The 12,829-nt window shown below is 43.6% G+C and overlaps 1 protein-coding gene across 3 annotated transcripts in view; it reads right to left on the minus strand.

Annotated features, from left to right (window-relative positions):
• The window catches only part of cacna2d2a (calcium channel, voltage-dependent, alpha 2/delta subunit 2a), a 237,646-nt gene that overhangs the window by 42,979 nt on the left and 181,838 nt on the right, over positions 1-12,829 (minus strand). For all 3 annotated transcript variants that reach the window (XM_041892774.2, XM_041892773.2, XM_041892775.2), the window contains 2 exons: positions 5,376-5,507; positions 5,199-5,256 (listed from right to left, as the gene is read on the minus strand). In XM_041892774.2, coding sequence (XP_041748708.1) covers positions 5,199-5,256; positions 5,376-5,507 — 190 coding nt within the window. The remainder of the gene's footprint in view (positions 1-5,198; positions 5,257-5,375; positions 5,508-12,829) is intronic.

Here is a 12,829-nt window from a genome sequence, read left to right on the forward strand (position 1 = left end):
CTTTTCTGAGGGCAAAATGGGGTGCAACTCAGTATTAGGAATGTGTTCCTAATGTTTTCTACACTCAGTGTAGTTGTTGGAAGCAAAGGCACTAAAGGAAAACACAGACATGATTCTCCTTTTAACTTGTCAGTGGCGTACTGTAGCACATTGTTAACACAAACAACCCAATAATTGGAAGAGTCTTGTTCATGTGGAGGTGCACAGTGTTGTACAGGTATTGTGTTGAAAGCCCATGTCTGCCAGAGCAGGGGCATTGCAGGGACACTTTCTCCCAGAGAGTTAACTTCATTAGTCTGTCAGGAAGAGCCTCATTACTTCCTCAGTCTGATACGCTGGGAAACAAACTGGAGTTCAGCTAAACACAGGCTTCTCACACATCTTTAACTGCAACTCTAACCTTCTGAGCAGAATCAGTACTTCTTGGTTTTATATGAGTAGGCCCATGCGTGTACTGCTGCAAAACATATATCTGTATATCAGTGGCGGTCAGTGACGTTTATGATGAGGGAGGACCATTTTTTTTCATGAGCATGAGGTCGAGAGTAAAATTTGAGATGACAGACAGTGACACATGGACAGACAGTGACACATTCAATACCGCCTTGCAAACGCTTGCCTGCATCTAGCTTATCTAGGGTGTAATCATTAGTCCAACAGCTGCAAACAAGAGTTTATATTCGACAAATTCAGGTATGTTTATCCCTGTTTGCTTCCGTTTAAGATGTTCTTTTCAACAGAATCGGCGGAATGAATACACCCCTGATCACGCATAAACACAGTTCACTTTCATAGCAGCCACGTTGTATTCCTTCTCGCCTCTTTGCACTCTCCTCCTCTCACCTTTTCCCTTCTTTTGTGGACTTCAATGAACAACACATCAGCTGTAGGCGAAAAAAACGTTCCAAGCCAAACCATGTCATAACCGCTACACACAGCCTACATCGTTGTCCCCATATTAGCTAAAGTAACATCCTAGTCAACATAGCTAATATAACTAATGTGTTAGTAAACCCGCTACAATCATGCAGTAACGTTACAGTGTATAGTCAGTAAGCAGTTACACCGGCGGGCCCCGGTGTCAATAAATTAATCAAACCAAAAGCTTACCTTGACTTGGAAGAGTTCCAGTGTGGTGTTGGATAGTCATAGCCAGCTAGCTAACATAGCATCCCTTTGTTTGAGCCAGGTGTTTGAGTAACTAGCCAGCTGCATTTGCTAGCTAAGTAAGTGAACCTGAAAGTGAAAAAAAATTACGAAATCTCTCTCTCTTGCTTCTCCTTCATTTTTGAAGAAATGCATTTGTTGAAAACTGTTCAACTATTGTCTTTCTCTCTCTTTGAGTCAACTACTCACCACATTTTATGCACTGCAGTGCTAGGTAGCTGTAGCTTATGCTTTCAGTACTAGATTCATTCTCTGATCCTTTGATTGGGTGGACAACATGTCAGTTCATGCTGTAAGAGCTCTGATAGGTTGGAGGACGTCCTCCAGAAGTTGTCATAATTACTGTGTAAGTCTATGGAGGGGGGTGAGAACCAAGAGCCTCCTAGGTTTTGTATTTGAGGCTACTGTAGACCTTCATTGCAAAACAGTGTTTTAATCAATTATTTGGTGACGTGAATATATTTACTATAGTTTTATCTAAAAAGGATAACTTTTTCAATGTTTTACAATTTTTATTTTTTTATGAAATTCCCTGAGGAGGATGGTCCTCTCCTTCCTCCTCTGAGGAGCCTCCACTGCTGTACAGTGAGGGAAAAAGTATTTGATCCCCTGCTGATTTTGTACGTTTTCCCACTGACAAAGAAATGATCAGTCTATAATTTTAATGGTAGGTTTATTTGAACAGTGAGGGACAGAATAACAAACAAAAAATCCAGAACAACGCATGTCAACATTTAAATGTATTTATTTGCATTTTAATGAGGGAAATAAGTATTTGACCCCTCTGCAAAACATTACTTAGTACTTGGTGGCAAAACCCTTGTTGGCAATCACAGAGGTCAGACGTTTCTTGTAGTTGGCCACCAGGTTTGCACACATCTCAGGAGAGATTTTGTTCCACTCCTCTTTGCAGATCTTCTCTAAGTCATTAAGGTTTCAAGGCTGACTTTTGGCAACTCAAACCTTCAGCTCCCTCCACAGATTTTCTATGGGATTAAGGTCTGGAGACTGGCTAGGCCACTCCAGGACCTTAATGTGCATCTTCTTGAGCCACTCCTTTGTTGCCTTGGCCGTGTGTTTTGGGTCATTGTCATGCTGGAATAGCCATCCACGACCCATTTTCAATGCCCTGGCTGAGGGAAGGAGGTTCTCACCCAAGATTTGACAGTACATGGCCCCGTCCATCGTCCCTTTGATGCGGTGAGGTTGTCCTGTCCCCTTAGCAGAAAAACACCCCCAAAGCATAATGTTTCCACCTCCATGTTTGACGGTGGGGATGGTGTTCTTGGGGTCATAGGCAGCATTCCTCCTCCTCCAAACACAGCGAGTTGAGTTGATGCCAAAGAGCTCCATTTTGGTCTCATCTGACCACAACACTTTCACCCAGTTCTCCTCTGAATCATTCAGATGTTCATTGGCAAACTTCAGACGGGCCTGTATATGCTTTCTTGAGCAGGGGGACCTTGCGGGCGCTGCAGGATTTCAGTCCTTCACGGCGTAGTGTGTTACCAATTGTTTTCTTGGTGACTATGGTCCCAGCTGCCTTGAGATCATTGACAAGATCCTCCTGTGTAGTTCTGGGCTGATTCCTCACCGTTCTCATGATCATTGCAACTCCACGAGGTGAGATCTTGCATGGAGCCCCAGGCTGACGGAGATTGACAGTTCTTTTGTGTTTCTTCCATTTGCGAATAATCGCACCAACTGTTGTCACCTTCTCACCAAGCTGCTTGGCGATGGTCTTGTAGCCCATTCCAGCCTTGTGTAGGTCTACAATCTTGTCCCTGACATCCTTGGAGAGCTCTTTGGTCTTGGCCATGGTGGAGAATTTGGAATCTGAGTGATTGATTGCTTCTGTGGACAGGTGTCTTTTATAAAGGTAACAAGCTGAGATTAGGAGCACTCCCTTTAAGAGTGTGCTCCTAATCTCAGCTCGTTACCTGTATAAAAGACACCTGGGAGCCAGAAATCTTTCTGATTGAGAGGGGGTCAAATACTTATTTCCCTCATTAAAATGCAAATCAATTTACAACATTTTTGACATGCGTTTTTCTGGATTTTGTTGTTGTTGTTCTGTCTCTCACTGTTCAAATAAACCTACCATTAAAATTATAGACTGATCATGTCACGGTTCAGACAGACGACAAGAGGACCACAATTGCGTCACACCAGAAAGTTTATTTAAACTTAAGGGGAAAGGGATGTAGGGAGTGAGTGAAGGCTCCAGGGGTTCTCCCGTCCGATGTGCTGGGTCTGTGCCTCCCCCCAGTGGCAGCGATGCGTCCGATGACGCCGGTGGTTGGTGGTCCAGAAGTCCTGGGGGGGGGAGGAAACACAGACACAACGGGGCGGATGAAAACAGGCAGAAGTACAGTTCAAGGGAAATCCAAATACGTTGTAGCAAGGCAGAAGGCTGGTCAGAGTTACCGGGGTCGAAGAGTAGTCAGGAGTCGTAATGGCAGGAAGCAGGTCTGGTTTTCCTGGGGCAGAAGAGTATCCAGGAATCAGGCAGGTCCGGGGTCACAAAACAAGGGTGAGCCAGAAGCGCGAGCACACAGGTTCCGGGTGTGAGCTTTGCAGCCGATCTGACAAAGGAGAGCTGAAAGACAGGGCTATAAATACTGGGAGAGGTTAGTGGGTAATGCAGCGCAGCTGGCAGAGTAATTAGAGCCGAGCAGAGCAGGGACAGGTGGAGCTAGTTAGGCTGAGTAGAGAGAGAGTGGTGAGCAGAGTGGAAACAAACTAAGGTGGTAACCCGGTGGAGTGAGAGGGCTCATGACAGATCATTTCTTTGTCAGTGGGCAAACGTACAAAATCAGCAGGGGATCAAATACTTTTTTCCCTCACTGTATATGCAACAGCATGTTTATGGGAGTGTGTAATAAAGCAAACTAAACTCTAGGTTGTTTATATTGGTATAAATACATTGCTTATTTACCTGACAGATCAATCTGGAGTATACTGTCAGTATTTTAATCCTATACAGTGGGAGTTTGCTGTTTGTCTCAGTGCTTTGCCCTCCTGCCCATCCATCACCTCAGGCCAACCCCTGGCCTGGCCTGGAACAGCCAACCAAACTATGCTGGAGCTGGACACAGACAGACAGCCAGGGATGGAAACCAACATCAACTCTAATCAATGTGGCTGTCATGATTATGTCCAGTGTGCTTTAATCTGCAACCAGGCAACAGGCAGCTCTTAAACAGAGCTGAAGTGACAGTGACAGGTAGAGGCAGGATGGAGGGATGGAGTTGTGAGGGTGTAGGGGAAGGGGGGCTGTTTGGCCTCACACACCCGGTGCTGTCGAAAACTTCAAACTGGCATGCTCTGAGTCCCTGGCCCTGGCTATGATCTGACACACAGCAGGGATTCACAAACCAAATGGCAGGTGAACACTTAATACAACACAGCAATGCTATTTGCCACTTGGCTGCGGTCCTTGTAGTTGAAGAGAATTTATTCTCTGTGGTAACTCACTAAGATAAATAGGGGTTAGATAATGCTTTAACCTCAATGGCCTGAAACAAAGGAGCAAACAATTCTATTAAGCTTGGGGGGGAGAGGGACAACTAAGATCTATAGTAGACCAAAGCTTGCAAGAACACAATATAGGACTGGTTACATTGGATTTCGCAATACAAGACATGGAGAAGGTTCTAACAAAGATGTAAGATATGTGGGGCTTTAATATTTGAAATGAGAATATGCCGCATTCTATAGAATGTGCACCAGGGACAATAAAATGTCTTTATCCTGACTGGTTGCATTAATTGAGATGTTGCAAGTGTATTGGGAGCAGAAAATACTATTTGAACCTTTCATATTAAACAAATATATGCTTCCCTAATATGATTGTCCTTAGGTTGAATAAAATATCCCAGAATAAAGCAGGATTCTCTAGGCAAATAAATAGTAAATTAATCACGTGTAACTGGCCTTAGGCTAACCCCCTGGTGGGAGAACAGCTGTATGGAAAACCTGTAGGGCCTCTCTATCGTATGAAAGAGGAAGAAAACAGAACATGTACTCACCATGGTCGTCTGCGTACATCATACAGGTCAATCTTATTGGGTGCTCTCCATGGAGTGGCTTGAAAAAGGAGGAATAGAAAACATCATTTTGCAACTTGATCTCTTTTACCTCTATGTCCATACAATATTTATAGTCAAAGTTGATAATATCCTTATTAATAATGGTATAGGAATTACCTGGGTAGTATCTTGTGACCCCTGTGGCGCTGCCGAACACCTGCCAGCGCAGAGAGCTGTCCTCCCGGCGGTTATCAATAAACACCCTCTCCAGAGCCTGAGTCCAGTTCAACTCATTCAGGATGACTGGGGCTGCAGGGCAGGAGGAGAGGGTAGGGGAGGGGATGCGAGGAGACAGTATCAGCACAGCCACGGAGGTACAGTACAGCACAATCTACATGGTAATGACCACTCTATCATTGGGGGTAGAATAGATCACATCCTTATTGGTCGTTCCATCAATTAGGTGTCTTTTGAATAGTGTATCTTGGTGAAAAAAAAAGAGCACATGTTCAACTTTATAAAAAAACATGTTTTCCCATCTCAAGAGGTTAAATAAAAAAATGAAGTGCCAAATAAGTAACAGGGTTGACCATAACAGGGTTGACTGTAACAGGATTGACGACTTCATCTTAAATCAGCCATCAATCCCCTTGTGACAGGGGGATTAGAAGCTTGTTGTGTGCAACAGGGAGGGCAATTGAATGCAAGATTCACAAGAAAAATGAAATTGTTAAAACATTTTTAGCCTGTCTATCTATGGGTAACATGGTTAACGTGTTATGCTCGACCCGCTCAGTTTTCCAAAAGACCAGAATATGGCCAAAAAGGGTAGAACCAACTCACCTGTTTTGACACTATGATTTGACTATTAAATGTTCAATGTTTCTTTAAAAATATATATTTAAAAAGGAATAGTTTCACAATATTAAAACAAGAGTTCAGTTCACGTAACAGGGTTGACCTTAAAATGAGGAATAGGGTTATTTATTACCTTAAAATGAATCACTAATCACATGAAATAAATAATAATCTTTGGAAATAACTTTGTCAAAGCAACAAAATAAATAGGGCTTTACAATGATGGTGAAAACTTTGGGCTAATTGGGTTAAAATCTTCCTAGAAGTAAAATCTTCCTAGAAGTAACAGAGATGCTTAGAGGAACATGTCAAAATGGTGACTTTTGGCACTTTAGCAAGTTTTCTTTTAAAATGTATTGAATTTTCTTAAAGGGCACATCAGATGATGTGGACTACAGGAAAAAAAAGAGGACTGAGAACACCCCCATTCTCATCGACGGGGCTGTAGTGGAACAGGTTGAGAGCTTCAAGTTCCTTGGTGTCCACATCACCAACAAACTATCATGGTCCAAACACACCAAGACAGTCATGAAGAGTGCACAACAAAGCTTATTCCCCCTCAGGAGACTGAAAAGATTTGGCATGGGTCCTCAGATCCTCAAAAAGTTCTACAGCTGCACCATCGAGAGCATCCTGACTGGTTGCATCACCACCTTGTACGGCAACTGCTCGGCCTCTGAACGCAAGGCACTACAGAGGGTAGTGCGTACGGCCCAGTACATCACTGCGGCCAAGCTTCCTGCCATCCAGGACCTCTATACCAGGTGGTGTCAGAGGAAGGCCCTCAAAATTATCAGACTCCAGCCACCCTAGTTATAGACTGTTCTCTCTGCTACCGCACGGCAAGCGGTACCGGAGCGCCAAGTCTAGGTCCAAAAGGCTTCTTAACAGCTTCTACCCCCAAGCCATAAGACTCCTGAACAGCTAATCATGGCTATCCGGACTATTTGCATTGCCCCCCCACCCCACCCCAACCCCCTCTTTTACACTGCTGCTACTCTATTTACAATTTATGCATAGTCACTTTAACTCTACCCACATGTACATATTACCTCAATTACCTCGACTAACCGGTGCCCCCGGTTAATTAAATTTTTTCTATTAATTTTTTTTTCTTCAACTGCATTGTTGGTTAAGGGCTTGTAAGCATTTCACGGTAATGTCTACACCTGCTGTATTCGGTGCATGTGGCAAATAAAATTTGATTTGATCATTTAATATAACAGGCTTTTAAAATTCAAAAATTCAAAAATGTCTACTTAAAATATCAAAGGGACGGAAAAAGGCACTCATTTCGTGGAATGACCCTTATACTGTGTGTCCAGGTCAAGATAATGTAAATGTAAAACAATACAATATCTCTTCCGGCTGAATAACCTTGTCCACTCTGACAGTGTGGTCTGACTCCATAAAAATGTATATATGCAGTCAGCTGTCCCAGATCCGGAGGTGGTCATCAGCAGTGTGTAGCAGAGATCACTGTAATCTGGATGATTTGTATACGGTGGAGAGCAGTGGAGGAATCACACCTGACATTGGTCGAGGTCATGTGTCACTGAATATGTGGAGGCAGCAGTTTGGACGATGCTGCATTTGAATAGAGGGAAAACAATGGTGCTATTTATACTGCTGCCATTTCCCCACAGATATCATAAAAACAGCTTGACTGTCAGTACGTGCGTGTGTGTGTGTGTGTGTGTGTGTGTGCTTGTGTGCGTGTGTGTGTGAGTGTGGCTAAGATTACAATAGAGGTGGCTCACATCTGCATAATACTCACGGCCCGCCCGTGTCTTCTGGGGTGTGATTGTTTGTGTTTGTGTGTGTGTGTGTGTGTGTGTGTGTGTGTAATTTAAGGTCACAGCTATATCTCACAGGTCAGTAGTACTTTATGAAAGGGATTTATGGGCTTTCAGGGAGGTACACTATATATACAAAAGTATGTGGACACCCCTTCAAATTAGTGGATTCGGCTATTTCAGCCACACCCGTTGCTGACAGGTGTTGAAAATCGAGCACACCGCCATGCAATCTCCATAGACAAACATTGGCAGTAGAATGCCCCGTATTGAAGAGCTCAGTGACTTTCAACGTGGCACTGTCATAGGATGTTCATCAAATTTCTGCCCTGTTAGGTCTGCCCCGGGTCAACTGTAAATGCTATTATTGTGAAGTGGAAACGTCTACGAGCAACAACAGCTCAGCGCAAAGTGGTAGGCCACACAAGCTCACAGAACGGCACCGCCAAGTGCTGAAGTGCGTAGCACGTAACAATCGTCGGTCCTTGGTTGCAACAACTCACTACCAAGTTCCAAACTGCCTCTGGAAGCAACGTCAGCACAAGAACTGTTCGTGGGGAGCTTCATGAAATGGGTTTCCATGGCCGAGCAGCTGCACACAAAGCATCGGCTGGAGTGGTGTAAAGCTTGCCGCCATTGGACTCTGGAACAGTGGAAACACGTTCTCTGGAGTGATGAATCACGCTTCACCATCTGTCAGTCCGACAGACGAATCTGGGTTTGGCGGAAGCCAAGAGAACACTATCTGCCCGAATGCATATTGCCAAGAGTAAAGTTTGGTGGAGGAGGAATAATGGTATGGTGCTGTTTTTCATGGTTCAGGTTAGGTCCCTTAGTTCCAGTGAAGGGAAATCTTAACGCTACAGCATACAATGACATTCTAGACGATTCTGTGCTTCCAACTATGTGGCAACAGTTGGGGAAGGCCCTTTCCTGTTTCAGCATGACAATGCCCCCGTGCACAAAGCGAGGTCCATACAGAAATGGTTTGTCGAGATCGGTGTGGAATAACTTGACTGGCCTGCACAGAGCCCTGACCTCAACCCCATCGAACACCTTTGGGATGAATTGGAACACCGACTGCGAGCCAGGCCTAATCGCCCAACATCACTGGCCGAACTCACTAATGCTCTTGTGGCTGAATGGAAGCAAGTCTGATTAATGTGATATTTAGTTTCCTGACACAATAATAAGCCAGTTGATCAGAATATATAATGGGGTATCAGAGATTGCTGTCTGTTTAGACAGAAAAAAACAGATTTTGCAGTACAAAAGCAAGTCCCTGCAGCAATGTTTCAACATCTAGTGGAAAGCCTTCGCAGAAGAGTTGAAGCTGTTATAGCAGCAAAGGGGGAACCAACTCCATATTAATGCCCATGATTTTGGAATGAGATGTTCGGCGAGCATTTGGCCATGTAGTGTATTCATCACCCATTCGACCAGAACTGGAAAATATGCTGAATGTTACGCATAGTGATATCAATATATTCCCCCACCTGCATATCGCTCTCCCCCTCTCTCCCCTTCCATTAACATCATACATGCCCTGCTATTTCTCTCTCACCTTGCATCCTGTACATGCTCGAATGCCATCCACCCCGCCAACGCACCCTCCACCACCTTCCCCCACCCTTGAGCTGCTGCCACAGAGAACGGCTTTCAGTTCCTGTTTAATAGCTGAGCTGGAGTCAGAAGATGGGGCGCGCAATCAGAGGTTTAATGGGCGCCTGATTAAAGGAGAAACAGGACGAGACGCTGAGCTGAGGAGAACTTCACTGGCTTTTCTGATTTAATTACTCAGCCAACCACAGCCAGATAAGTCCCCGAACCTCCAAGTCCAGCTTTTCTCCCCTTCTCGTTTGAATTTCACACAAATAAACGATCATTATCCACTTTCCCCATGATTTTCAATTACTGCGCCGAGTCGCTGATGAGCTGTCAGGTTAGAGAGAGAGAGGAGAGAAGAGGCCCGACCTGCCCCCACCCCCCCCCCCGCCCCCGCCCCGCCGGCCTCTAAACACCACTCTCATGCTTCATTTACTGTAGCACTAATTCAAACATTAGTATTCACACTCTTTTGTTTAAAAATGAAACATTCCGTTGTTGAATTGCCCAGAAACTATTATAGTCAAAGTCAAAGTTTGATAGTTAAACTGAGGATGTTTTGTATAGAACCTCTTCAAAATTCAAACAAGCTAGCTGTTAGTGAAAGCCCTGCCGTCTCTTGCTTTGTACCACACAAACACACACATGCACGCAAGCACACGCATACATTACACACACGTGCAAATGCACACACAAACACCAGCAGTAACCAGTGACTGGAGGGTAGGAACATATGAGAGCCAAATTGCTCTTGTCACCAAGAGAGACCACCAAGCGGAAACAAGATGGCGTATTGAACACAAAGCGGTAAAATTCACCTCAAGATAAAAACATAATATTCAATATCAGGAAGTTAGACTAAATATTAACAATTCATATATTCGAGGGTAATAACATTCAATCTGGATAATAACACAAAACAAATTATAAGGCTAGAGAAATGCATCGACAAATATTACAACAACACGCAACACCCAAACATGACAGAGGGTAAACGAGGAGAATCAATCTCCAAGAGAAAACTAGACTCCTCGACTGATACAGATGATTTATGCTTTTCACCACTCGGACTGGTAAGTGTGGAAAGCGACCTGTTAAAGTCGATAAATGACAAACTGGGAATACTGGAGTTGGTCAGTAATGATGTAAAAGAGTTGAAGGCGAGTCTGGAAATGAGTGACGGAAAAGTTGCGATAATGGAGAGCGATACAAAAAAACTAAAAGGGACAGTCACTAAGATGGAAACGGACGTTAAGGAACTTAAAAAGGAGAACAACTTTCTGAAAGAAGCCTTACTAGATACAGTGAGGGAAAAAAGTATTTGATCCCCTGCTGATTTTGTACGTTTGCCCACTGACAAAGAAATGATCAGTCTATAATTTTAATGGCAGTTTTATTTGAACAGTGAGAGACAGAATAACAACAACAAAATCCAGAAAAACGCATGTCAAAAATGTTATAAATTGATTTGCATTTTAATGAGGGAAATAAGTATTTGACCCCCTCTCAATCAGAAAGACTTCTGGCTCCCAGGTGTCTTTTATACAGGTAACGAGCTGAGATTAGGAGCACACTCTTTAAGGGAGTGCTCCTAATCTCAGTTTGTTACCTGTATAAAAGACACCTGTCCACAGAAGCAATCAATCAATCAGATTCCAAACTCTCCACCATGGCCAAGACCAAAGAGCTCTCCAAGGATGTCAGGGACAAGATTGAAGACCTACACAAGGCTGGAATGGGCTACAAGACCATCGCCAAGCAGCTTGGTGAGAAGGTGACAACAGTTGGTGCGATTATTCGCAAATGGAAGAAACACAAAAGAACTGTCAATCTCCGTCAGCCTGGGGCTCCATGCAAGATCTCACCTCGTGGAGTTGCAATGATCATGAGAACGGCGAGGAATCAGCCCAGAACTACACGGGAGGATCTTGTCAATGATCTCAAGGCAGCTGGGACCATAGTCACCAAGAAAACAATTGGTAACACACTACGCCGTGAAGGACTGAAATCCTGCAGCGCCCGCAAGGTCCCCCTGCTCAAGAAAGCACATATACATGCCCGTCTGAAGTTTTCCAATGAACATCTGAATGATTCAGAGGAGAACTGGGTGAAAGTGTTGTGGTCAGATGAGACCAAAATGGAGCTCTTTGGCATCAACTCAACTCGCCGTGTTTGGAGGAAGAGGAATGCTGCCTATGACCCCAAGAACACCATCCCCACCGTCAAACATGGAGGAGGAAACATTATGCTTTGGGGGTGTTTTTCTGCTAAGGGGACAGGACAACCTCACCGCATCAAAGGGACGATGGACGGGGCCATGTACCGTCAAATCTTGGGTGAGAACCTCCTTCTCTCAGCCAGGGCATTGAAAATGGGTCGTAGATGGGTATTCCAGCATGACAATGACCCAAAACACACGGCCAAGGCAACAAAGGAGTGGCTCAAGAAGAAGCACATTAAGGTCCTGGAGTGGCCTAGACATTTTTTGTTGTTATACTGTCTCTCACTGTTCAAATAAACCTACCATTAAAATTATAGACTGATAATTTCTTGGGGGGAATATACTTCTCCCATGGGCAAAGAAACTCAAAAGGGGTGATGATATTAATTAATAGTAATTTCAATCCGAATGTGCAAATTGTCCAAATAGATACGCAAGGTAGATGGATTATTTTAAATATGTTATTGGACCATAAACAGATATGGCTCATTAACCTTTACGGACCAAATAATGATGATCCACACTTTTTTGACAATATATATAATAAATGATCAACCCTGCAAGCAATTCAAGACAATATATTATTATGGTGGGGGATTATAATACTGTTTTAAATAGCTCAATGGACCGTAAAGCAAATCATACCACAAACAATCACCCTCATGCTCTTAAGGAAATCGTGAATGTCATGGATACATTAGAACTAGTAGATATATGGAGGCTTAAATATCCTGATCTAGTGAGATATACATGGCGGAGACTCAATCAAGCTAGTCGTCTTGACTTCTTTCTTATGTCATTCTCGTTGGCACCAAAAGTTTAAAAAGTGTTGATAGGGGACAGAATGCGGTCGGACCATCATATAATTGGCATATACATTACTCTTACTGAATTTCCACGTGGGCGAGGATATTGGAAATGTAATCAAAGCCTATTGGATGATTATTTATTTTTAACTAGGACAAAGGAATTTATAGCTGATTTTTTCCCGACATAACATAGGTACAGCAAATCCCCTTATTGTATGGGATGCCTTTAAATGTGCCTTTAGAGGCCATGCAATTCAGTACTCATCTCGAAAACAAAAGCAATTTAGGTCAAAAGAGTTTATACTAACAAAGGAAATAGAAGGTCTAACAGAACAGATAGAT

Source organism: Coregonus clupeaformis, chromosome 12 (genome assembly GCF_020615455.1).
Source record: "Coregonus clupeaformis isolate EN_2021a chromosome 12, ASM2061545v1, whole genome shotgun sequence".
Classification (NCBI taxonomy): domain Eukaryota; kingdom Metazoa; phylum Chordata; class Actinopteri; order Salmoniformes; family Salmonidae; genus Coregonus; species Coregonus clupeaformis.